The following is a 27,944-nucleotide window of genomic DNA, read 5'->3' as shown; positions in this document are numbered from 1 at the left end:
TTTAAAGAATTTATTTGCAAATCATGGTGGAAAATAAGTATTTGGTCACCTACAAACAAGCAAGATGTCTGGCTCTCACAGACCTGTAACTACTTCTTTAAGAGGCTCCTCTGTCCTCCACTTGTTACCTGTAGTAATGGCACCTGTTTGACCTTGTTATCAGTATAAAAGACACCTGTCCACAACCTCAAACAGTCACACTCCAAACTCCACTATGGCCAAGACCAAAGGGCTGTTGAAGGACACCAGAAACAAAATTGTAGACCTGCACCAGGCTGGGAAGACTGAATCTGCAATAGGCAAGCAGCTTGGTGTGAAGAAATCAACTGTGGGAGCAATAATTAGAAAATGGAAGACATACAAGACCACTGATAATCTCCCTTGATCTGGGGCTCCATGCAAGATCTCACCCTGTGGGGTCCAAATGATCACAAGAACCACAGTAAAAGCAGGGATAGTTTGCAAGGATAGAAAGTTATGGAGCAATATATGAATAGTGTTGATGTAAACTAGATTTAGTTTCATTTCCTTTTCTTTTATCTACTGCCTTTGCTTTGTTTACTACTTCTTTTTCTGTACTTTGCATAATCCTTGCCACAAAAGGTGAACCATAATTTGATATAGCCTTTTATGTTGCCTACTGAGGATGTGAACTTGAGTATTAGTCAATAAGTATAATAAAACTGAATTTCTTTGGGGTGTAAAGGGAACTATAAGGAATTTTCTTCCCACATAGTTAGCCATCTTGTGGTGCATAGAAATCAATGGCGTATATTTATTTTGCATGATATTATCAGAGGCGGCAGCAGCATATTCCCAAAATGAAAAATGTAAGTTAACTTCTAAATGAAGGAATGAGGTTGCAAAGCAATAGATTACAGTGGAAATAGTAGGATTTAGGGAAAGGATTTTGAATCTTAAAGTAAAGATCAGAAGAAAGGTTTGTTTGGAGTAGTACTGGAATCAGGAAGGATTAAAACATGTACTCTCTCTTCAAAGGCTTAAAACATTCCTGCTCAGTTGAATCAGAACTAGCATAGAGCAGACCAGTGAAGACACAACATCCATTCCCTTTGTGACTGGAGAGTTCTAACAAACTATTTCACTTCCTTAGAAGGGCAGGTTTATCAGTCATTCCATTCCCTTCTCTTCTTTTGCATTATCTATATGTAGAAAACAAAACTAAAAGCCCTTCAAAATGGTGCATATGGAAAAGTCCATATACAAGTAATTCCAGCTGCTTTGGAAAGAATCATCCTCTGCACTAACTACTTGGAAATGAGATTCCAAGATTTAATCCAGTGCATAATCCTAAATGTACTTATTAAACCTCTGAAACAAAAGGACCAAGTTAGAAAACACAAGAAAGGATAGAAATAATTGAATAAAAAATATTGGGTGCTTAAATTTTTTGGAAGGTTTCTCTATCCTGCACATTTTTTTTACGTCTCATCAGACACACATTCTACCAATATTTAGGATAATGAAAAAAACCCATCTCTTTCCTACTAAAGCATTTCATATATCTGATTGCTATCCAGGCTGTAGATTGTGCCATGACTCATGACTTTTGGTATCTTAGGAGTATTATCCTGCAACAGTTACCTTTGTGTTAAGAGAAGCTGATGACACCCTAAAGACTAGCGAAAATATTAAGGAATAAGCCTTTTTAGATAAAAAGCCATGTCCTAGCCTACACAGTGGCACAGAACTCTTGTTTTCACTACATTAACAAGGCTAGAACAACTAGAAGCCAGCTCTCAATTAAATTTAGGGACATTAACAAAAATTGTACTTACTAATAAACTTGTTTTGCATAGTTTCTAGCAGAGCTTGATGAGCATCTTCATTTTGCAAAGCACATGAACATTCTCTGGCCAGTAATGTCCGTACAAGATGCTCTCCACAACCTATATAAAGGACATATATGAGCAAGCACCGTTAATATATATGTGCAAAATGGAAAAAATATATCTTAATTAATAGTTGTACAGAACTGCTATAATTAAAAGTCCTAACTGCTATAGGACTTTTTTAACAGTACAAATCTCAAAGGATTCCAATGAGCTAGAAAGAACTTGAAAACCAAAAAACGGCAGAAATCCATAATTTAAGAACCAAACACAGAGTATTCACTCTTCACCATTTAGTCTCCCAGGATTATTTTCAACAATATAGTAAAGGTGGTTATTTCAAGCACAACCCATAGGTTTTACATAAAAAAAAAAAAAGAGTATGTGTATTTAAGACTCAACTAGCAACACGTAAGGTACTTCACAATTTTTTTCTCACTCGTGCTTAAGTTTCAAGCCGCTTGTGTTATATTATAAATAAATAATCAAGAATAACATTATCACATACAAATGCCAAAGCACCAAAGCCAAACTCATAAACACTCTGTATTGCAGGAAATTAGTCCAAACTGAAACCAAAAAGCCAAAAACACCTGTCTGACTATAGGATAGACTTCACAAGTGGCATGTATTCTTTTTTCTCCTGCTGTCCGCAATATTCCCTGAAATGTGTTCCCCAGGAGACCTTAAGAGACGATTTAAAAACATATGGGAAAGGATACAAGCAGGAGGAAAGGGTAAGATAGTCTTACTGTGCCAATGGAAGTTAGCATATCCAATTCCAGACAATCGGGGTAAGTTTTGAAGCAGCTGCACTGAGCTTTCCAGAGCATGCAGGTATTTCAGTGTTTCAAGGATGGATCTCATATCCTTCAAATACTTTTTACAACTCTAGTAATTTAAGCAGGTATATCTTTTTCATCCTGTGGGGATAAGCTGAACTTGATAATATTCACTTTTTAATATTTTCAGTAATTATTAAAACTAAGTAGCTTATTCTGGCACTGCACCTCTATACAAAAATAATACTCCAGTTAATACATTTATTTTGTGTTTCTTTCTCTTATACGTCTAATACTTTGTTCTGTCTCTTCAGTGAAGTTTCTGTTTTGGTGAGTATTCTTGAATTTCCAAAGGGTCCTGTCATTTTTTCCATCACACTTAGGGAAAATTGTGTGATCAACCCTGGATTATTTCTCTATGTTCTCTGAAGGGAAGCACCAATGTTAACTACTACAGACATCATGTCAAGATATTTTACTGTAGAGATTTACACAGAGAACCTACTTTATTATAAACAGATGTTAACCCAACAGGGTGGTACTTAACAAAGGATCAAACCTGGATCCAGCCATCTTTTTAAAGTGCTAAAAGGTCACTCCAGAATATATCTTACTGAAAACAGAGCAGCACCTTTACTGTGACAGTCCCTGGCTCCTACACACCAAACAGTTTAAATCTGTCATTCTGGAATAGTTTATAATACTAACACTACATGCTGCAGCCTTAGGTCTATAGATGTTTTCACTATTTTTGTTCCAATGCTATTTTTAAAATAGGGCTCCTACTGAAGGAGGCAGATACCTTCCATATGAATAGACCTGCAGGGAGCTACATAACACCCTGACTCCCACTGTTTATCAAAGCCCACCTTCAAAGAGAAAGTTCTTCAAGCCCCTCATTCAGTAAGTATTTCTCAAACTAGGTGCAAACAGGCAAAGATCACAGAAATTTAACCAATTCTAAACTTCAAGGTTCAGTAGTAAGTACTTGCCAGGTGAAGTACACCCAATGTTCTTTGCCTCCAAGTTTGTTGGCATTGTTTAGGAGACTAATGAGTACAGCTTGCCAATGAGGATACACCATGATTTCATTGGTAGCTCATTGACTGATGGAAGTATCTTTATGCTGCTTGTTTTCTCTTTTGTTATTCTTCAATCTATAAATATAAGGCTGATAAAATTAAAAAAAATATGCCATAAATAAATGCATGTTATGGTTAACTCTTTAAATACTCTGACAGTTTCTCTTTACCCTTCAGTACTATTATCAACAAGATTAAATACTGCCTTACTTTTGACTGATGTTTTAGATCTGTATCATTTCAGGTGAAAGCTCAGATGTCTGAACATTCTCCCATTCAAAACACCTTCATGCCTAATCCACCCTTAACATCATAGTTTATTACACAGGCTGAACTTTTTCAATGAGGAGGAATGCTTATTGATTGTTTTGATCACGTGTGTGTGAGAAGGGGGCTGGAGCTGGGAGAACTTGGAATCCTTTTGCCATCAGTGGAGATCCAGTGAAAGAGAGGAAATGTCTGATGTCTACCAAGAGCTATTCTTAAAAGGGCTGAAAGGGATGTATGAGAGTATTTTTTATCCCTTCATTTCTTCCCCTTATGACTACATTTGTCATTAGCCCCCTTCCTAGAGCAGCAGGAATGTGATGAAACCAAGGAAGAGAGAACAATGTCAAGGACAGGAAAGAGGAGGAACATTATAGGACAGAAGAGTTAACCCTTTGTTAGTGGCTCCTTTTCTCCACTAATTGAGAAGGTTCACATTCAAAAACAAACATTATCAATATTAACTGGACCATACTGAAAATTATCAGATGATTTCCTATTGCCCGCATTGGGTGTATCTCCCAACCCATAGGCTCCTGGCCAGTTTTCCTATCAAACTACCTGCCCTGTCTGATAACACAGGAGGGAGGGAGAGAGGGAGGAAAGATCCAGCTGTGGATCACCTGTATCACATGCCACTGAGTCCTTGTATTTTCACTATATTATGATACATGATTTCTAAAGTTAAGGAACACTTTTACAGTCACATATTGCACATTACTGTAGTATTCCAAAGTTAGGAAATCTTTTAGGAGGTACACAATTCTTTTGCGCTGGAAATCTTTCTGGAATGTTAGAATAAAACATGAAAAGCATGAAAACTTCAAGGGTTATGAGTGTTAACTTTCTTATCAGTTTACATGACCTTTTGTTACTATGTGTAATGTTTTTCATTTCAGCTTGTCACAAAGCCCAGCATCTACACCAATCTCCTTTAAGCAGATTTCTCAAAGTTTAAAATAACCTCAACAAACATCTAAAAAAAAAAAAACCCTCAGCATTGGGCGAAGTAAAACATGACTTATTATTCAAGCCCAGCATCTTAGAGTCATCTACCAATGGAACCAAGATGGCATAGCAAAGAACTTCTGTAAAGCAAGGCATTTCAAAGCAGTGTGTCAAAGAAATTGTTTCTGCTTCTTTTGATGAGCTTTCCTTTCAAGTCAGGAAATTAGAAGCAGGTGTGACAGAGGGCATCTGCATTCATACACCACATTGAAAAACACACGTTTTTAATTTTCAGACATGAAAGTAACTCCTATTGAGTGGAGGAGAAATGAAAAGCCAGGCTTCTTTCTGCAAGCCACATGCAAAAAAGGAAGGAAGCCAGGCAGCAAGTTATAGCACATGAACTATTGTTAAATGATCAGCCACAGCAGCAAAGTTGCCGATGAATCTAGAGAAATTCATCTCTCCAAATTAGAACTGTTATCTACTGTGCAGCAGTATGGACAACAGCTTTGATCTTTTATTCCAAAGAAGCACCCATCAATATTTCAAAACCTTGTAGTAACTATTTTGAAAAACAATTCAGTCACATGAGATGAAATGATGATTGAAATTAAAATGAACTGAACGACTGAATTCATACAGATAAAAGCAGCACTAGATGAGGTGAAGCAGAACTTTTTGGACATGAAGTAGAGACCTAATTCTCTAGATCACAAAATGGCAGAGTTAAGTCTTAGTGACTGATTCAGAGGGGGAAAAAATCAGCCAGCTTGAAAATTCTAATAACCAACGTACCTTGGATGTTATATCTGTGTTGCAGATAAATAAAGATGTTTGAGATGAAGTGATCTGTTTACATGTTCTGATTCAGAGACTAATATCTCTGAGTTGCTCAATATTCCTCACAATGCTGAGCAATCTACAGTAGTCTTTATGGAGGAATTCACAGTGAGATTTTTTTTTTTATGCAGTTGGAATATAAACTGGAAACTGAAGCTGCTTACTATGAGGGTTTCTGTTTCCATTTAGTTCAGAAGCACAGTCCTATTGTGGTTAGATTTTAAAATCTACAATACGGGATCATATCCTACATTTATCTTAGCAAGTGGGATCTTCTGAATGGAATGTGAAGAAGATAATGATTTTTCCAGATCTTCTCCCAAACAGTTCAGAAACATCAGCTTTTCAGTAAAACTTGCTTGGCAGCAAAATTAAATATAAGCTTTTTTTTCTTTTTTGTTTTCCAGCAATTTTTTGTTTATCATTGGATTCTGGAGTGAAAACATTTTTTTGATCAGGATGCTGCAAAAACATTTATGAGTTTATGATCAGCTGAAGTATAGAAGTAGCAAACTTTGGTTATATCTATTTTTTATTCTCATATTTTTAAAGGGATGGGGGAGAGTTCCTGTACTGCATGTTCAGCACATCCCTTCTGGAAGTCCCTGTAGTATGACCTTCTAGAGGTGGGGGGGAGAGGTTCTGTTTTAATTTTTGCTTTGTATTTTTTAAAGGTCTTCCTTCTTTTTAATGTTCTTACTCAATGCCTTAATTTTTTAAATCAGTAGTTTTTCACATTTTTCTTTTTATTCTTTAAAGTGTCTCTCTCAGTTAAATGAAAATTCTTTTCTTTCCCCCCAACCTATAGAAATACTACTTTTTCTGTATCCACGTTTCATTTTATTTTTTACTTAATTCATCTTTAGTTATTTCCTGAAATGTCTTATATATCCTTTTCAAAGAAGACAAATACTAACTTGGATAATTTATAATCCATAGTAGCAATAGTTAATTTTGCAAGAAACTCATTTTATTCCATATGAGACAGTTCTTTATCCAGAAAATGGATTGGTTTAAGATATCTCAGTGGAAATCCAAAATCTGCTAACTTTGATTGACAAGTCTTCAAAATTGTAAAGGAACAAGAAGTGATCCAAAGAGACATTTTAAATATCTGTAATCAAATATTTTAATAACTGTATTGTATGTATTAATTACAGATGTTTCACATAAGTGCTTTTGTTATCCCTATAGTTTTCAAAGTATTTTTACTTTAGCCATGGCCCAGATAATTAAGGCTGGAGATTTTAACCAAGTTCTAGACCCTTTTTTAGATCATAATACCGTTCCAACATTCACAGAAAATATTATAAACCTGTTCTTGACTTCTTAGTATATTGATCATTAGATGATCAGATAGATGATTAATATACTTCATATTGTAATATCCAATCATATACTAGAAACACTGTAAATTAATACATGAAAAAGCCATCCTAGTATTTCCAAGATGGCACTTAAATGCATCATTATTAAAGGATTCACATTTTATAAAGCAGATGAAAGAACAGTTTGAAGATTTTTTTGTATAAAGATTCTAAAATTTGCTGATCAGGAATGCTTTTAAGACATACATTTGTGGTTGTATTGTTTTGCTTTGCATAAAAAAAGAACCAAATGCCTAAACAAGAATAGTTGGAAAGTAAGGAAGTTTTGAGTACAGATGCATACAAGACAAAATACAGTGGAACTATGTAAAGCTTTTATGTCTATCAAATTATAATTTAATTCCCTTTACACAATACAGAATATTTACTGCATCACATAAAGCAAAAATACCAGGAATGAAGGGAAAGGCCTACTGTAGTACATTATCGGCCTCTTGACCGAAATGACAATATGGTAATATCATTTCTACCTTTCTAAATGCTTGGAGCAAAACCTATGATAACCATGGTCTTATAAATAAGCACCTTTTAAATTTACTTCTACTCAAGTTTATTATACCAAGTCAAAGGTTACTCTAATTCTTTAAGAAATAATAAACACTACTAATAGGAAAAACACCTGATCCTGATGGTTATTCTACTGAGCGGTAAAAGTGCAAATAGCAGGGGCTTTGCCCAATCTTGATTTGATCATGAATGCCAGGAAGCTAAGAAGGAACTAATTACCTATTTAAAAACATAAAGACAAAACTCACGCATATGGCCCAATATCTACCATCTCTGAAGAAACAGTACAAACATTTAATACAGTCTAAAAAGAAGCAGGAATTCATGGCAACAATTAATTTTAACTTTTCAGTCTAAGAATTCAGCTTTGTTTTGACACCTGATAACCCCTACCTACCAGCCTTTCTTATGCTTGCTTCTTTATATTAGCTTCACTGTGGAAAAATCATTTTAGGGCTACTACCTATCCGATCTGGTAGGACGGGCAGATGCCCTTAGGGAGAGGCAGTCCTGCAAATAACCTGCCCCTGTATCATATAAATTACTGATCAATTGATCATTGACCATAATAAAGTTTACTACTACTATTCAGTAAACACTGATAGTTTAATTGTCCATCCTGTGCAATCCTGTTTTTAAAAAGGGCAGGATTACTTGAATAATATTAGATTATAAATTGATATTTTATATATGTATTCAGAAAAATTAGAATCAGCAGCAGTGATCATGTGGGTAATTAAAAGGCTTCTAATAAGCAGTTTAAATTTTGGAGCAAGTTTTGGTGAAATATGGATTTATTATTAATGGGGTTAAACGTACAATTCTAATCCTTCAGACAGGATTATTACAAATGGAATTGTTTCCTTATCTATCAAGATGCCTCATGGAACTCATCAAGAGTTAGGGTTAGGGTACTGTGGCAGCTGCTTGCGTGATCTCCTGCCCCCAGCAGCAGCCACCCCTTGCCCAGCAGCCACTTGCGCGTCCTCCTGCCCCTTAACCGAGGACTACCTGTACATTCTGAGGGTTCTGCTGAGGTAAATGCAGTAAAGCTTATAAGTGAATGCACTGCCTTGAATTTGTTGACACATCTGCCAATAAACCATGCTTATGGCTTATCATGTCATTTAAATAAACCTACTTAGTGCATAAACGGCTGCTCACAACATAATGCAGATATAATACTCAACCCTGGCTAAGAGCCAAAGTGATATATATTATGTTTAAACAAGGGCCTTGATTTACTCTCCCTAGTTTTTTCCCTCCTAGTTTGGTGACTGAGAGGAACTCTGCATTAACTATGGATATTAAAGGAGGAGGGGGAGGAGCAAATGGTGGGTTAGTGGTCAGCACATTTAAAAAGCCCGTTCAATCACCCAAAATATGTTAATGAAATAATGTTTTTTCCTGTCTTACCTAAGCTAGCTTCAAAGAGAAAACAAATAACCAACTTCAATGTAGTTTGGAGAAGTCTACATCAAGTATAAATAACTAGATTTAGCAATTCTGTTTCAAGCTGTAATTTTACAAGGCAGTTTGTGGGCAATGCTATTATTCAGGTTCTAAATTAATGTCAAAGGAACCGCACATGTAAGTATATATACTCTGAATTTAGAGGGACAAACATTCTATAGTCATCTATATATGTGTTCGGTTTATTTTTCAAATTTACAATTAATTTAATTGCCCTACCTACCCTATTAAGTAGCCAAAGGTTGACTCCAGCTGATGTAAAGTACATTAGAAATATTCACACATTTGAAGATATACAGTAGCAATATATCTCAAGCATTTGTGTATAAATTTCAGACAAATATTTATAAGAATAGTAAATACCTGAGGTACTCACAGCTGTAGAATAAGGATTCTGAATTCCCATATTTTCAGCCCAGCAACCACATCCATAAAGAGCTGCCTGACAGAACAGGAAGAGAATTTTATAAAAGAAAACAAAGCTTAATCAATGTTAGAAAATGGGTGGCAATACAAACACTAGGCTTGTGCAGATTATCTGACAAGGTGCCTTATTTCTGAGCAAAGTCCCTCAAGTTCCAGTCCCCTGAGCTATGAACCCATAAACACTACAGCTTCTTGAGGTTCCCTGCAGAATCTTTTTTTAAAAAAAATAATGTACTTGATAGGAAAAAAACCCCACAGAAAAATAACTCATAAAAAGCAATACTCAACAAATACAATAATGATAAAAATATTATAAGATTAAATATTGGACCAGAATATTCTATAGTCCTGAGAAATGTAATCTTTAGGATCTTCACTAATACAATTCATAAAAAGATGCTACATATAAAAAACCCTTGGGTTTGCATATCTTTTAATATATCTTATTTTATGTGTTAAATTTTCCATATATACCATATACTTTTATTTTATTTAACATATGTCAAGCAATGACTTATTTTCAATATAATTTCAACACTGGTATATTATCAGCAGGGTAATTAACATATGACATAGTTCCTAAACTGGGCTTGGAAGAGATTGACAACAAGCATAATTTTACTTCTGCTACAAATTGTTTGGAGTTAATATTGGTAATTATCTCTCTCCTCATTCCAAAAGATGTTTATTTAAGGCACTCCCACCAAAGATCTAAAAGACTTCTGTTTTGTTCACTGCCTTTCCAGCCATTTTGGGAGAATGATTCTGTAAATTTATTATGCTGTATAGCAGTACACTACCATTTAGAAATTAACTTCAAAGAATTTTCTTGAACAAATGTAGGAATGACTCAGAAGGGTTGTTTCTGCCAAATTCTTTCCCACATTGGTTGATCCATGTTTTTTTTTAAAGTCTGCCTCCAAAAGTTATTTAAGGAATTGTTTAGGATGGTTATACAATTATTTTAAGAATGGTGTAAATTCTAAAGTGAATTTGTTGAAACACTGGTAAGAAAATTGAATAATATTCCATTTACTGACTTTTACAGTGAATTCAGAGATGTATGCAGAAGCAAGGGGGGGCAAGTGGCAAAATGCGGGTCATGCCGCAAGCTCTGCCCCTTTTATATAGGCATTGGGATATTGCATGCCCATATAAAGGGGAAGAGCTTGTGCTGTGCTGCCACAATGCTCATTTCATCATTTTGACAAAATTATCAGATTCTCTCAATGCTTCTATCTCAGTTGTTTAGACTATATCTTGAAGCCTTTTTCCTAACTCATGAAAACCCAGAAAATTAACAGCATCAGTCTGTAGGCTACGTATTGGTCTTCACTTGTATTTGTTTGTTGTTTCATATCCTGCCATTTCTCAAGAGCTCAAGGTGGCTTACGTGGAGATCTTCTTTTGTTTTATCTCCACAACATCAACCGTGTGAGCTAGGTTGGGCTGAGAGTATGACCGGACCAAAATCATCTAGTGAGTTTCCATGGTTAAGATGGACTTGAACCTGGGCTTCCTGGTCCTGGCCGAGTATCTTAGTCATTATGCAACACTGGTATGGGGAGGCCACAAGGTTTCCCTTGACAGGAATCTGTTTTAAAAATCCCTGCCTTGCATAGCCTCGACAATATTTCAGAAAGTAATGGAATAGGAAGAGAGCCAGTTTGGTGGAATGTTTAAAGCGCCAAGCTAGAAACCAGGAGTCCGTGAGTTCTAATCCCACCTTAGGCACAAAGCCAGCTTGGTAGCCTTGGGCCAGTCACTCTCTCTCAGCCCTAGGAAGCAGATAATGGCAAACCACTTCCGAAAATGTTTGCTAAGAAAACTGCAGAGACTTGTCTAGACAGTCACCATGAGACAACATTGACTTGAAGGTATTAAAAACAAAATGGAACAGGAAACACAGCTCCCAGCCAAATTTTAACAAGCAAGCAGGATCATGCAACAACAGATCTTCAAATATCCTAGGCCCAAATTTAAAATTCATCATACCAAGCCCTTGCTCAGTTCCCACTGAGAGTGGATCATCATATAAATGTCTAACCCCAACCAACATCATTTTCACCAAGTTGAACAATCCGCTCTCTATTTGACAACAAGTTTGGAACAAAAAGGTGAAGGTGCACTAAACTTGTAACCCTGGATCAAACCTACCTGACCAACTCTCCCAGGATGTTTCAAAGCTAAGCCTCCACTGGACACTGCAGCAGCAACATTTCCTTCTTGATCAATAACAACTGCTCCAACGGTGTCCAATGTTTCTGACTCATTTTCCTATACAACAGGGAACAAAGAAACTGAAAAGCTATTCTTACCAGTGAACAGTGCATGGATGTTTTTGCAGTTGAAGACCACATGGGAACTCAGAGCCAAATAGCTATCAATGAAGGACAGGATTGTTTACTTTTCTTGACCAGATTATACATGCTCTATGTCCATTCATTGAGATCACCTGCTAAGGCCAGTTCATCCATCTAAGATATGAAGCTCATCTACAAGACAGAGGGCTCTGTCAGCAATGGCTCTAGCCATGGAAACATTTTTCCCAGCTTGTTACAAATAAAACTCTGTAATACTAAAACACCTGTAATGAAGCATTTTCTCCTTCTGAATAAGCAAAACAGACAGGACTTTACTCAAAATGTATAGTGTGAAGATACTTATGCAATGCATTTTACAGCATTAAATACCCTAGACTGGCACTGCAAGAGTAATTATTTGGAGACCACATTTTCTGCTAGTAGTGGCTAGGGTTGAAATAAGCAGAGCTGCTATTCTCTTTCTGATACCCCCTTTTCTTTTTTGGATACTGTTTGCTGTCTCTTATTCTTTACATAGCAGGGTACCAGGGATGAGGTAGACAGAAGTGGTCTGGATTAATCATTACCAAAATGCTTTCAAAATCAGGCTGAAGATTAGATGAAATTAAGCCATGGGCTGCAGATTACCTAGCCCTGCTATGTATTTTTAATGGGAAGTAAGATCTATTGAACTCAAGTAGAGCTTACTGCTCAATGCAGATCCATACAGGACAGCACTGAAAGGTATGTGTTTTTACAGTTCACCCCTAAGTATCCTTACTTAGGAGTAAGTATTTCTGAGTATACATTCAATATAACTGAACAAGATTTAATCTATTCCTGTTTTTTACCTTGTTTTATCCTGAAGGTTACTCTGAAATCTGATATAATCAAACAATACATTTGTTTTTAAAATAAATATTTCTAAGAGACTACGGCTTTTGGCAGATAAGTATCCATTTAGAAACAAAGCCTAGAGTTCCAACCATCATCTTACTAATTATTTATCAACTGGGCCTTCAAGGGATCTTCTGCCAGATCTTCCCACTACAAGCCAGCACTGCACATGAGTTTCCCATCCAAATTAGGATAGTAGAAAGAGCTGTGTATATGCTTCCTTCTACCGACGATTTAAGTCCTTAGAACACCCCAAAAAGCAAACAAAGGCTATCATAAATCCACTTTAAACTGAATGACTTTGGTCCCAAAAAAGAATAAAAGCTGCAGTCCTAGTTCATTCCATTTTGCCATACAGAGGGTCAAAGTTTCAGAAAACATATGAGAAGCAACGATAGACCATTTTGGACAACCTGAGCCCCTATGGCTCCTTGTGGCCCCCAAACTCTTACTTTGCAAGCCCTCTAGCCCTTTCTGATCAAAATGCCAAAAATAAAATAAAAATGGAAGCACTATTTCCTGCCATTTTGAGGTGAGAATCAGATAAAGGCTGCAGTGCAAGTCTTAACCCCCCCCAACCCCCTCTGAAATCCAGGAGGAATATCAGTTGTGTCAACGTGTGTGACATGGCCCTATCTATACAGCGGCGACATCCCATCCGTTATAGACCTCCCAAAAAATATTAAGTGCAGCTCCTGGAAACCTTGCTCTACTTTTTTTTTTATAATAATTTTTATTAAAGTTTAAAAAGACAGACATAAAAAACAAATACAAACTAAGAAAAATATAAGAAGAAAAAAGAAAGAATAAAAAATTCAAAGGGAAAAGAAGAAGAAAAAAGGGGGGATTAAAAATATATATAAAGAAAAGCGAATATATAAAGAAATGACTTCCTCCTTCATCAAGACAAGAAACCTTGCTATACTTAGATTAAAGCTGCTGTAGCTTATATGGATAAATCTCACTTTCCTTTAAGGAATGTTTTCCTTAAGAGTTTTGTCCTAGATAGTTGCTGGTCTGCTTGTTTTTGCCATAAGAACTAGGTGAATGCCATGCAAAGTTATCAATGTGTGATGCCTCAAAGGATTTTACGTTTATCAGCCAGCTTGTTTCAGAGCCTGATGCTGATTTGGGCTGAGGAGTGACTGGCCTTCAATCACCCAGCTGGCTTCTGTGTCTAAGGGAAGACTAGAACCGGACCCTTTCTGCACCATAACAATTATATCATGGTGGCTGACTTTCCATTCCTTTTATTTCCAACTGATTTCTTCAAAATCATTTTCATCATAGAATTCTGGAAAAAATAAAACCTCCCTATTGAAAGTCACCCTATGGACACCACATTTATTGTACACAGATGGAAACTAAAAATAAATGGCTCTAATACAAAAGAACGAAGCATGAATGTGGAGGGGAGGCTTATATTTCTAATAATTAAACCTATCAAGGGCAACCACAGCCTATACATTCCCAAGAGATCCCCAAACTTCAGGAACTGTTTGCAGAACCCAGGGAGCTGAAGCAGGGAGGGCAGTAGGAACATTCTATCCATAGAAATTTTTGCTCACAGTTGTTAGAGTGTAAGCCTTCAGTGGAACACCAGCGAGTATCTAATGAAGACTGCAAGTATCTAATGGCACTGTTTTTAAGGCCCCTGTAGCCATTCAATACTGCATCGATCATTTAGCAGTTATGATTTTTAAAGTCATACTGATTTAATAGCCTAATGCAATTATTAAATACTTATTTTAATTTAGATCAATTATTACATTTAATACTTTAACATTTCAAACTTGTGATGAAAATAGGTATCTTAATCCAACAACAGCTTTTACCCCTTGAAAATTCCTGTAAAAATTCGCTCCAATCCTCCAGAGTGTTCAATATTTCTTTCCTGTCCATTCCAGTGACATTATTAGCCATGCCTCTTACAGCTCTCACATATTGCTCTGTTTATATAAAAACACATTGGATCTCAAGAGTAGAAAGTACAAAAAGCGGCATGACCCATTCTAAAGCTAGCAGTCAGAAATATATTGTCTGCAAAATAAAATTAAAAAGATATATATATATATATTTACAGAGATGCCCATCATGTATTTTCCGTATCAGCATCTTAAATAAGGGAGAACAACCTTGTGGCTTAGATCCAGAATCCCCATGATTGGAACTCTGCAGGCAGGACACACTCAACAGCCAAAAGGAAGAGTTTTGTTTCATTCCTTTCTCCCAGAGCAGCCTATGCTCACTAAAAAATGTTCTGGAGGACTTAAAGCATTTCTAAAATGTGGGGCATTTTATCTCTGGAATAGAGACAAAGGGTATCTCTGGGAACATTTTTTTTTTCCCTTTGAGTCAATGGTTGACTTCTGGTGACTGCTTGGACTAGCCCCTTTGGTTTTTGGAAGTGGTTTGCCATTGCTTGTTTCCTAGGGCTGAAAGAGAGTGACTGGCCCAAGGTCACCCAGATGTCTTGGGGCTATGGCAGGATTTGAAGTCATGGTCTCCCAGTTTCTAGCCTGGTGCCTCAACCACTACACCAAACTGGCTCTCTCTGGAAATTTATTTTTTTCCAATTTTTTCCTCAGCAGTAGCTGGAGCTAAACTACACTTTTGCCAAGGGAAGCAATTATTCCTCTCACAGAATAGCAATTCTGTTCCTTCCTTGTATCAGTTAAGGAGGAGGGAGGGGAAGAGAAAGATTTTTCTTTTTTGTAGCTAAGAAATCATTTGTATTTCAGCAGCCATAAGACTTAATCCACTTACTATAAAATTCAGTGTAGATTACATGTTATGAATTGTTCAAATAAAACTACTTGGAAACCAAGTTTTCATTTAATTATGCACTACACTGATATGACTGGAGTGTATTGTTCTATGTCAACTTCAACATCTGGCATCAAACCATAAAAGAGGCAAAGATGCTGTCAAGTACACTTTCTTGGCAATGTTACAGAAGAGGCTTGTGTTACTTTCTGGGATGGTTTTTAAACTCTCTCCATCTATGATCCCAGAAATAATTATGTTACCATAAAACAAAGAGGTGACATACACAAAGCATTGTTGGAAATACTATGTAAAGCAGGGGTCTCAAGCACATGGCCTGTGGGCCGCATCTAGCCCACTGAGGTCTTTTGGGTATCCCATGGCAGCTCAAAAATTCAAGGCACTACCAGAACCCATCCTGCCTCACTGTCTTGTCACATGTGCAGGCCCCATATGGGCACATACTGGCCATGCAGGTGCGCAGAAGGAACACTGCCAGTCACGTCACCATTTGTCTGTGCAGTTGCTGGCAGGAGTGTGTGCAGAACAACACAGCAGTGAGGTGTGGGATAACAAACAAGTTGGAGATTACAGCCAGGGCAATACCCTATTTTACTGTATTATGGTAGGCAACATATTTTTGCTTTTATTAACAATTAATTATGTCATTTCATTTTTGTATTATTATTTATAAATAAAATACATTTTAATAATTTAATTATTAATAAAGACTGTTTAATATTTGTTGCATTTTTGCATGTGTTTGAATACAGCCTACTGATTAGCTCATTTTATGCAATGTGGCCCTCAAATTCATTTAAATTTGAAACCCCTGGTATAATGTATCAGAAGAGAATCTTGACACGTTAGGCACACTGATATTGCAGTCCTACATATAATCCAAAATGTTATAGCATTTCTCAATTCAGTTGAGAAATAGAATTCTCCCATTCTATTACCACAAGATATTTGAAATCTCAAATAACAGGTTGATAAGCGCATGTTCTGGCATATGGAAGCATTGACTTGCCCTTTATAATATGAATTAATACCATTATCAACCTTCCTGAAATACCTTTGAGGATCCTTATCTTTAGATATTAAAAAAAATCAAAATAAATACCTGAATAATATATACAGTAAGCTTTTTCTCTGAATCATCTTCCCCACAAAAGGAGAAAACAAAGCAATATGTTTTGCAGATGTTCTCACACATCTTAATTCTTCATAACAAAATACATTCAATATATACTCAAAAACTATATTCAGCAACAAGAAAACCAGGGTGCTGAAATTAATCTTAGTAAAGAAATGTCAACCTGTCTTTTGACTAGAGGACCATTCTGGATCAGTCAATGCTAGATAAATGCCCAGACATGTTTACCTACCTGATATTTAAGGTTTCAGCCCTTTCCAGATCCACAGAATATGCTTTAAACTGAGAAATTTTCACCAAAATCTTAAACTGGAGAAAATGTTTCAATAGATATTTATCTTTTCATTTTGAATTTGTCATGCACATTCTGAAAAAGTGAAAATAGTAAAATATATCATCAAGCTATAATGGTGCAGTAGATTTGCTCTCAAATAAAATGGTAGGTTGGATTCAAATGTTTGTGTAACAGCAGTTCAGTAAAATCAATGATATTTATATTATTAATCACAATGACTTTTAAATTAGTTATGATTAAAGTGTACGTGTTTTAATAGATCTACTGACATACATGGGTTTTTAAGCCTAGCACATTATATTTCTTCCATGGCTTTTTTTCACTTCTCTATTTCTGACTCAAGTGCAGGTACGCACACACACACACAGATTTCAGGATAAGTAGTATTATGCAAAGTGCAGAAAAGGAGGGCAAGAGAAAATATAGCTAAATTTATACTGATCTGGGCTTTCACAGCTGGTATCTGTCAGGCAGCACTGAGCTTCAGGGTTTAGTGACCGTGGTCTAGACAACAGATTTCCTTATGTTTCCTACTAAGAGTAAGAAGAGTACTGGTCAGTTTTGACCCATTTTGGTTAATATGTTACAAGCACAACTAAAGCTTGGTGTTATCCCCAGCATGGACACACTACTCTATGCAAACTAGGTATCTAACTTAGGAACTACTTTACAAGCCAACATACTGTTATCCATATTTCATCAATTCCAATAGGGAACATATTGACACACACAGGTACAAGAATATGCGGAAGATTATTTCACATATTATATTGCCTAGACCCATGTCCATGAATACAGGGACATTTCATACACACAGTCTGATCAAGTGTTCCCCAAATAAATGAACACTCCAAAGGAATATTTAATTAATCAGAAGACTCTAGTGCAGGCCTGCACAACATACGGCCCGCGGGCCGCTTGTGGCCCACCAAAGGATTTCGTGCGGCCTGCATCACTCGTGAGCGCAAGGTCCAAAAATGCAGTATGTGTTTTTTTTTTAAATAAAGTTTCCACGATGAACTGTTGCAGGGGTGATTTCCAGGAAATAACCAATCAGCCCTCAGCCTGTGAGTGCTGACACATTATGACGGCGACGAGGGTGGCAAAATCACTCACCGAAGCAGTGAAACTCTAACCAATGAACATTTGGAAGATATTTTGAAAACATCGATTTCAAACATGATTCCGGAGTACGATAAACTGATTGCTGACAAGAAGCGTAATACATCCCGTTAACGAAATGTAAATGGTAAGAAAACCTTAAAAATATATTCAAACTTACCAAAGTAATATTTCTTTTCTTAAGTAATAAGTGTAATAATTGAAATTTCTCTTTTTTATAATATGGTTTATTTTATTTGCAAAATAGTTTAATCATTAATTATACTATAATAATTATAGTATAATTAACGATTAAACTATTTTGCAAATAAAAAACATTATTATCCCATTATTATAACTTTACTTGGAAAGTGAGGCACTAAAAACCTATCTGCGGCCCGAAGAAGTTTAGCCTATTTAATTTCGGCCCTTACCTACTGCCAAGTTGTGCAGGTCTGCTCTAGTGTATCAAAAAAGCCACATGCATAAGTACACACATATACACTTTAGTATATTGGTTTCAGAATACTGAAACTTTGAACTTTGTTGAAGTACTATTAAGAATGACCCATGTCTTTCTCCATAGGAACTGACCTTTTCACTTGTTTGTCGTCTTTTCTTCAGCTGAAAAAGATTTGTTTCTACCTTTTCAGCCAGTTCTAGTTTCCTCTTGTTCCTTTTAAAAGCTGCTAAACTAAGTCCTGTAAAATATTTAACAGCATTTATATTTCTGAAGAATGATATTTATCAATAACTTTATTAAATGCAACTCTTCTGACTTTCACCCAACAAACTCAGGCTTATATCCAGCATTTGTCTATTATTCTAAATAACAACATAATAATTATAAATAATAATCTAACTAGCAATACAATCCTACATAATTTTAACTGAAAGGGACATTGCCTTCAGGCAATCAGAAAAAGAAACCAAGAAGAGGAAGAAATGTGTGATCCTGATAGATGTAATTCCATAAAATTAGGGCATTAATAGTGACACACTTGATATATTCAAGAAAGTAAAAGTAAATTAAGCAGAAAATAAATACAGGGTCAATCACAAATGCAATGAAATAAGCTGGTTAGCAAGACTCTGAATTCTTCTTCTCCAGCCTTCATACACTGACAGGTTATATGGATGTTCACAAACATTATATGGATGTTCTCTAGTAATCCTTCCAGCTCTAATTATGGCCATTTATTTGGGTGTTGCATTCTGATAAATGAGACCATTTAGAAATTGTTGCTTCCACTAAATACAAGAATGCCCGCCAACTCTCAAGGATCTGAATTGCTATCTTGCCCTCTTTAGAGAAGCCCTTCCCAGACTCAAGTTGTCATGCGTATATGCCACTGTAACTATTTACTGTTTCTCAAGTATTTCTCTCCTATCAAAAAACAAAGAAATATAGCTAGGAACCCTAAGCAGTCTACCACTTAGACAGTGAAGAGACCCACCTTTGCTAGGTTCTTAACATATGTCATCATGCGTCATCAGGTGCTGCCTTGAGATCAGTGGTGACTTTCCAAACTCTTATTATTGAATAAAAGTGTGTTTTGATCTTTTATCTCAGTGGGTTTTTTTCTTACAAATATCTAGGTGAACAACCGTGGTTAGTTTTTCTGAAGCTGTCAGCATCTAGTGGTGTTAATAAACCTCTTAAAATGCCATTTCCCTGAATTGGGACAAACGTAAGGTTTTTAATTTACATGACTAACTACTCCCTATAAAATTCCCTATTTTCCCAAGCAATCAAACCACATTGCAATCTTATAAAATTTTCAGCAATAGTCATAAATATGAAGTATCTATAAACCCTGAAACCTAAACGATTTTAAGAGTATTCCCTTCCCCCATGAGTAAAGTGATATCATTCCATCTTCAAAGAATGATTATTTTGATAAGATAACTGCTGTTTAAAGTCAGATATTCACTGACTGCTTTGTTGAGATAAGTCAAGCACTTTATTCTATAATGAATAGAAAAATTTGGAAAGTCACTACCTTTTTCTTTTGTGAAAAATAAACACAATCACATGAATTCTTTGTAGTGGTATAAAACCACACTCTTTCACTACAAGATATGGAACTTTATTTCTTGATTAATTCAGCAGAATAATGTTGCAATCTTCTTCCAAAATCCTCTTGTTCAAGCCCAATTAACATCAGTCAGAGTATGTCCTAAGATTATATGTTTTCCCCTAGTTTCAATTTCTGGTGCCAATTCATATTCATTTATTCTTTTGCACACTATCTGTGCTATGTAAAGGAAGGACATTGCTAGCAAATGCTAGCATATGTATCACTGAAAGATGAGCAAGGGAGTAAACTCTTGATGTTATGGGCAGAGTTACTAGGTCCTATAACAGTACTGCCTAAGTACATATAAAGATTTGGCATCGGGGTCAGTTGCAACTTTGAACTTTATCCCTATGTCTTTGTTATGCGGCCTGCGGTTGCTAGGGGAAACATGTTTTAGGTTGAGGAGTTGTATAAACTAGTACCTTGTCTCAGGGAGTTGATCAAGAAATTCACTGTTGCATTCCTACTACTGTTGGCTCTCTTGCAATATTGCTCCCAGCCTCGTATGCCAAATAAACAGCGCTTAACTCATTTGGAGAGGAGTCGTCATTTTCTCTGCACTCTACTCAAGAGAAAACTGGCTGTCTGCTGGAATGCCATTTCTGTTATTCCAGATGCCATTATACTGGGATTTGTCATTGTGTACCCACCCTGCCCCCAGGCAGATTTTCATGCACTGCAGGAAAAAGGTGAAGTGAACCAGTCTTTGCTCTCTTACACAGTGCACCCATCTATATGGAGAGGAAAAAATGGAAGACTGGCACGAGTAGAGAGAAGAGTTCAACACACCCTTATTTTGGTTTGAAGGGAAGGCAGTGACCTCTGATTGTGTCTCAGATTGAGCTGAAAGGTTCTGCCAATGCAGCCTCCAACTGCTATCTGTTCTATATACTTGATCTTTTCCTTCTAACACTATTTTCCAAAATTTTACTTGGAACAATCTACACTTTTCTGTATCCCTCTACCTTCAGTCCAGTGAACTGAATGAATGTTAAGAAATGCAATTCAGATTCATTTTATCTGTAGTATACTGAAATCTGGCAGAAGAGATTTAATTACAAATTTAACAATATTAGAAATCATGAATGATCACCCTTCTTATTTTATTAACAGCATTAAAGCAATTATACTTTTGTGGTCATGATAATATAGCCATTCAAAGCATCTTAGAGGCCCTGGGAAAAGTTTAAGTGCAATCATAAAAATGGGGGCATATATCTAATCCTCAGAAAAGCAGTCCAGTTCTGATCAATCATACAGCACCCCCTGGCAGTCATTTTTTGGAGTGTACTCAAAAGGCTCTGAAGATGAAATATTAAATTTTCTTTCAGAAGGAAGCACTGGAAAATAGAACTAGAATAGAAAATACTACATATGACAATTACTTTACAATTAATGCAATGAAAATATATTTTTATCACAACCATAAGCTCAAATGCCTCTGTACCAATGAGAGATTTAAATATAGTGGTACCTCGGTTCACGAACGCTTCTGTTCACAAACAATTCAGTTCACGAACAGCTCCGTTCGCAAAATTTTGCCTCCATTCGCGAACGCCAGATCGGGTTACGAACAGAATCCGCAGCCATTTTCCCTCCCGTGACACGTGGTTGCGGCTTCCTGTAGGGAGGGGGACTCTCCCTCCAAACAATATCCGCCTCCCCACCCGCCTTCCTGTCCTCCACGCCAGAAGTCGCGTCGAGCAAGGTTAGCTTTCTCTCTCTTCGTGCTGTACTTTGTGTCATATTTTTGTGGTTTAAAAAACAAACAAACATGTGGTTCAGAATGGATTAACCGTAATTACGTTGAACCTTATGGGGAAATTTGATTCGGGATGCGATCAAAAATCAGTTGGCGACCAAATTCGGAGGGATCAGAACGGATTAACCATATTTACATTGAACCTTATGGGAAAATTTGATTCGGTTCACGACCAATTCGGTTTGCGACCAGAGTCACAGAACGAATTAAGTTCGTGAACCGAGGTACCACTGTATTTTAAAGTAATATAATGGTAGTGCCTTGCTGCTAACATTTCAGTAGGCTGGCTCCAAAATGACAAATGCCAGTCCAAAAATTGTTTTGATCCAACAAACCAGAGAATGATTTTTGATTTAACTATTCAAGTAATAACATGTTCAATTTAAAGTGGAAAGTCAGGGAAGATATAGCATCTATCCAATGCAAGGAACACTTCAGAACAAGAGCTTATTTTCATCACCCTCCTCTTTTCTTATACACCCACCCTGGTGTAAGGAGAAAAGATTAAAAGAAAGACAGAACATAATAAAGGAAGTTATAACAGAAAATTAACAGCCAATATTCATTGTGCAGAATGCTGTGGGTACAGTTAAATAATATTGAGATGGGACATTTTACAATGAAGAGATTTTTTAAAAAATCAGAAAACTGTGAACAAGCATAAACTAGAAGTAGATTGTATATAAAATTAAAAACAGTTCTACATTGTATTTCATGTACCATTATTATTATTTGTTGAAAGTTAAAACTCCCCAAACACAAATAGCAATGGCATTTCCAACAATCTCAAACAAGCGACTTATTTTGCAATGCTTGTAACCTGCCTCATCCCAAAGGGCTCTGAGTGGTGTACAATATCAAACAAATTTAATGAAGACAAGATATTTAACTGAAACCTTTATACCTGCAGCATTTTTAAGATCTGTAACATACAACTGTAATCTTTTTTTTTTTTTTCCTTTCCACTCTTGCAAGCCTGTGATCTTCAAACACTTTGAGTAGTAATTGAAACAGTCTGTTGTATATTATCCATAATTTAACTACAAGCTGAATAAATAACTACTTCTGATCAAATAAAACACCACCAGCAATAATTATAACAATTAATAATTTATTAAATTTATATGCCGCCCAACTCCCAGTGACTCTGGGCAGTTTACAAATCATTAAAAACACTAAAAACAAGAAAAGAACAAAGATGGCAGAGATAACAAACCCAGATAGGAACAAAGAAAAAGAAGAAAATGGGGCTTCACTCTTGCTTGCCAAAGACCTGGGCAAAGAGCCACATCTTCAGACCCTTCAAAACACCGGCAGGGTAGGGGCTGTTTGGACTTCGGGGGGAACCTCATTCCAGAGACAGGTGCTGCTACAGAGAAGGTACACTTCCAGGGTCCCAATAGATGGCATTATTTAATTGAAGGAACCCAGAGCACGCCAACTCTGCCAGATTGGATTGGCCATGCTATCAGGCAGATACTATGGCAGATAGGCAGTCACTCAAGTAACCAGGCTCTATGCCAGTGTTTCTCAACCTCAGCAACTTTAAGATGGGCGGACATCAACTCCCAGAATTCCCCAGCCCATGCGTACCATCGCCTTGAATTTTAATATTTAAAAACTTCTTTATTAACACTATTATAGTGGGCTCAAAATAATATTTATGGTGCAATCCTCCTACAAAAGGCTGGTGTGACTATGCCCTATTGATATGAATAGCACCTAACTGTTTAACTATTTAATTTCACTGGTTTCAGTGTGTCCCTTTAGCACTTTTAAATAGTAATTTCTAACTAAAAGGTACTCACTTGTTGCCATGACGCCTGGAGGACAGGCTGATATCCCATGATCCACTGCCCATCTGAAGGCTCCCTCAGCAACTAAGAAACTAAAAAATAGGGGAGACAGAACAAGTAAGTGGCTGGGGGAAGACACTCTGATAGGAAATATTTTTCACATCTTTCAGTATGATGGCAAACTATTTTAAGTACTTTTCAGCTAGCAGAATTGTTCTAACTGAATCAAAGCAGAATTGCAGGAAACAACATAAAACATGATATCCATTACAGGGATAAATAATGCAGAACACAATCCTAAGCAGGTTCGTTTTAGACATAATTTTACTATCACTGGCATCTATTCTCTTTAATAAACCCGCAACCTAAGCCACTTTTTTGAACCAGTGAAGACAAACCATAGTTCTAAAATACTTGAGAAGCAAATGAGAGTTTATTAATGTTGAAAGGGGCAGCTTTCAGATGCCTTGGCTTCCTGGCTTTCTAAAAAGAGGGTCTTTACTGAAGTTCCCAGAAAACCTAGGAACTCAGTGCTTATAACAACTCCCTGGGACTACCAAAAAATTTCAAGAAGTTGACAAAGCAGACGGATTTCAAGTTTTCCACATGCTGTAGTAAAATAGGCAATTTTGTAGCTGTAACCTATAAGCAGTCTCATTAGAACAGGATGCTCAGAAAATGATTTCCCCCCCCCTCATACTTGAAAATTATTACATCTGTAGAAAATAGACCTATAGTTGATCTACAACTGTTTATGAAAATTAAATCAATTTGAAAATATTGTTTCCAGAATAAAAATTTTCATGAGCATATACGCTTCAACCTCAAATCAGCCAATTCTTGAAACATGTATTTTGTTTTGAACTTGGAACACTTAAACAGCCTTTCTGAGCATTCCAAGCTCAAAATAAATGCATATTCCAAGAGTTTCATTCCAAGGTAAAATACGCTAATTTAAAAAATTTAAATCTGCCAAATTGGTTGGTTGAAAAGGTAATCTATGCTGACCTTCTGCACTCAAGCTACAGTGAAACAGACCAATGGACTGAATATTTTTAAACATTAAAAATGTAGTAGGCAAGGGACACAGCCTGCCTGGATGACTCTGTTTATTTCCAGGCCAAAAGGTGTTATCTAAGAAAGTGGTTGAAAGTGTAGCTATTTCACCATGTTAAAATGTTGAGAAAACACCACAAGTTTTTAAAAAGATTCTGGGGTATGGAGGCACGTTGATAAAATTATTTTGTTTCCTGAAAGGAACTGTTAATGCTTACACCCCCCACGCCCCAATTTAAATGCTACTTTGATGAATTTGGGGTAACTGTCATCTACCTGCCATTGTGGCCCTAGGTTGTGAAAGGTATAAGTTTGCTCTGAGTACCCATTATTTTTGATGAGAATATATGTTGATATTCAAATTTGGTTCTGTTGGAATACTTGAGCCTTTTCAAGTTTATTGTGTCAAAACATAGCCAATAGAGAATGTTCTGATGAACTGTTTAGCAGGGCTATTTTGTTCTGCATTCAAAATAAAATTTATTTTCCATTTTGTCCATACCCTTAAATGAAAGCATATGTTAAAATTTTACAAATCTGGAAGAGGAGATGAAGAAATCTATGTTTTTAAAACAATATTTAATTTTGACATTTAGTGGATTTTTTTATTTCAAAGCTCAAACATCAAAATAGAAGCTTTGAAATTGTGTAAATACCTATAAAAACAACCACAATGAAAGATATTATAAGTAGAAATATTATCCTTAATTCTCAATTCTAGTTACAGCCATAGTGAAAACATAAGATGTTCCAAGACCAATGAACTAATCCAGCCCTCATCTAAAAAGCATGCTATTACTGATGTTTTCAAAAAAACAAGCAATAAGAAAAACTTTCAAAAATTGCATTACAATGAAGGAGGAGGAAGAAACAATAACAAGAAGAAAAAGCAAAATAAAGTAATTACCAAGGTGGAATTCTGCCAGCAGATAGTTTTCCCTTCTGCCCTTCACACAATAATTTATTTGCCACGGAGACAGGATTTTTGATTCCTGAAAAACAAAGTTCATCCACGAAAATTGCAATATTGCATTACAGACTAATTGCAGTTCATTAAACATATTTATTTTTTTCAGATTTCTGTATTTGAGAGAAACCTATGCTATCTAATAAGAAAAAAGCCAGACATGAAGAAAGAAATCCTACATTAAAATGATGATCCAAATCATGTCACCTACACTAAGGCCACTTTTCTCAATAGAAGCAGACCAAATTATAGAGCTAACTTTAAAAGGACAAGTTCACTCTTCAAAAGATCAGAATGTAAAATTAAAAAAAAAATGGACCCACAATCATATACACATGAACAAATAACATTTTCCCTAAATGAAGATTGCAGTCTAATATAAAGTATGTTTCACATAGTAGCTTATACTGTAAGTTTTATATATATACACTATTTAAGAGACACATATTCAAGAATTCTCTCTGCTTTTATTGTATTCATTTTCAAAGATGCATAAATGTCTGTAATATATTCCCTTAGTATGCCCCAGAAAACAGGTGTACTAATCCAAAACATAGAAAAACCAACTGAAGTCCATGGGACAATGCCATCCTGATTATCTAAAGTCACACTGATTTCAGTGGGAAGCATTCCACGGATTTAATATTTCTTCTATGTTTTGGAGACAGATTGCTGTATTTTCTGCTTGTTTTTCTCTATCATAATATCATAGCTACTTAAGGGAATTTCAACTATCATGAGTCACTGCCAAGAACATTTCAAATTTATTTATTTATTTAAAAAATTTATATGGCCACCCAACTTGAACAGTGTGACCCTAGGCAATGTACAAAAACCCCACCAAAATAAAGCAAGTTGACAATAACAGCAATAATCACTAATATGTGACCTGGCTCACATTTCTATCCTCTTCCAATGGGAACTTACTCATCTTGAACCCAACATGAGATTGTTGTGATGTGACTAAATGCATACTCAAAAATCCTTCTGGTATAAATATTACACCTTTGAGAGCCTGATTGACATACCACTGAGAGCACCAACTGCTCCAAAATTTAGTGATTTTCCATCCATAATACTGGCATCACATTCTATTTCACCTAATAGGTTTAGATTAGATCCCATTCCCGCATTTGTAAAGGGTGAATCCTATAAAGAAATTTAAAAAAAATAAATAAACATTATTATCACAAGAGACTTGAGTCAAATTATTATTATTGAGCCAATATGTTGCCCAATATTCAGCCCACTAGTTTTAATTCATTAATCCCTATAGGAAACAGAAGAGGGTAGGAAGAAGGAGGGGGAAACAGAAAAGAGGAAAACAGAGGGCAAGTGAAAGCAGAACCATAAAAAAGGGTAAAGAAGGAGTGGGTGCTTTCCAGCAGGACATTTAGAAATGATCTAAACAAAAAGTCAGAGAGTCAGTATTATTAAACAGGATAATATTAAAAATAAAAACCCATGAAAGTTCTTGAGTGGACATGAAAAACATGCATTCTTACAATTTATCAGACTACTGAAAATTTCAATGCCAGTGTCGTGAAGCCAGATTGGCCAACTTGCATTTACCAATACTCCACATTGTCCACCCCTCATGCCAGTCATAGGATACACATTATTCATCTGAGCCACAGAATCTATGGATGCATGCTCTGGGTTTTCTTTAAAAACCCATTTTTACCATTCCATTGTCATTTAGGCAATACAGGTGGTGAGAACCCTATTGTTCTCACACACTAGGGTTAAGGGAGAGGATATCAGGTGAAGAGCCACCTAGAAGATGACAGCAGTAACTACCAAGCAACTACACAAAGGCAAGAAGAGGAACCAGGTTGGGAAAGGAGGCATGAAACCTCCAGCCTTTTACCCTATGAGCTCCACCATGCTGTTATAGTCAGAAATTGTATATAGGCACTGAATATAGTGAAAGCAGTTCTGAGACATGTGGACATACACACTCACACCCATATCATTCACCAGGTGCTTCATTTCTCTCCTCCCTAAATGTACACATAGAGTATACAGAAGGTGCCTGTGAAGAGAAACAAAAGGAAACACTACTGCTTGTTAAAGACATAAAATGTCAAATGGCTTTTGCTAAATGAAATGTAACCACAATTTCTTAGTACAGTGAGCAGGAAACAGTATTATTCAAACAATTCCCTTTGGATCTGTATGAGTATGCAAACAGT

At 36.2% G+C, this 27,944-nt stretch overlaps 1 protein-coding gene across 8 annotated transcripts in view; it reads right to left on the bottom strand.

Moving 5' to 3' along the window:
• The window catches only part of TASP1 (taspase 1), a 55,458-nt gene that overhangs the window by 15,886 nt on the left and 11,628 nt on the right, over positions 1-27,944 (bottom strand). For all 8 annotated transcript variants that reach the window (XM_007423917.4, XM_025163903.2, XM_088134513.1 and 5 more), the window contains 7 exons: positions 26,778-26,898; positions 25,690-25,774; positions 23,739-23,818; positions 18,682-18,788; positions 11,727-11,846; positions 9,507-9,585; positions 1,800-1,910 (listed from right to left, as the gene is read on the bottom strand). In XM_007423917.4, coding sequence (XP_007423979.1) covers positions 1,800-1,910; positions 9,507-9,585; positions 11,727-11,846; positions 18,682-18,788; positions 23,739-23,818; positions 25,690-25,774; positions 26,778-26,898 — 703 coding nt within the window. The remainder of the gene's footprint in view (positions 1-1,799; positions 1,911-9,506; positions 9,586-11,726; positions 11,847-18,681; positions 18,789-23,738; positions 23,819-25,689; positions 25,775-26,777; positions 26,899-27,944) is intronic.

This window comes from Python bivittatus, unplaced genomic scaffold (assembly GCF_059951505.1).
Source record: "Python bivittatus isolate LINGU-HERP-01145 unplaced genomic scaffold, Pbiv_v1 ctg000020_np1212, whole genome shotgun sequence".
Lineage (NCBI taxonomy): Eukaryota > Metazoa > Chordata > Lepidosauria > Squamata > Pythonidae > Python > Python bivittatus.
This window is presented reverse-complemented; position numbering and strand designations above follow the sequence as displayed.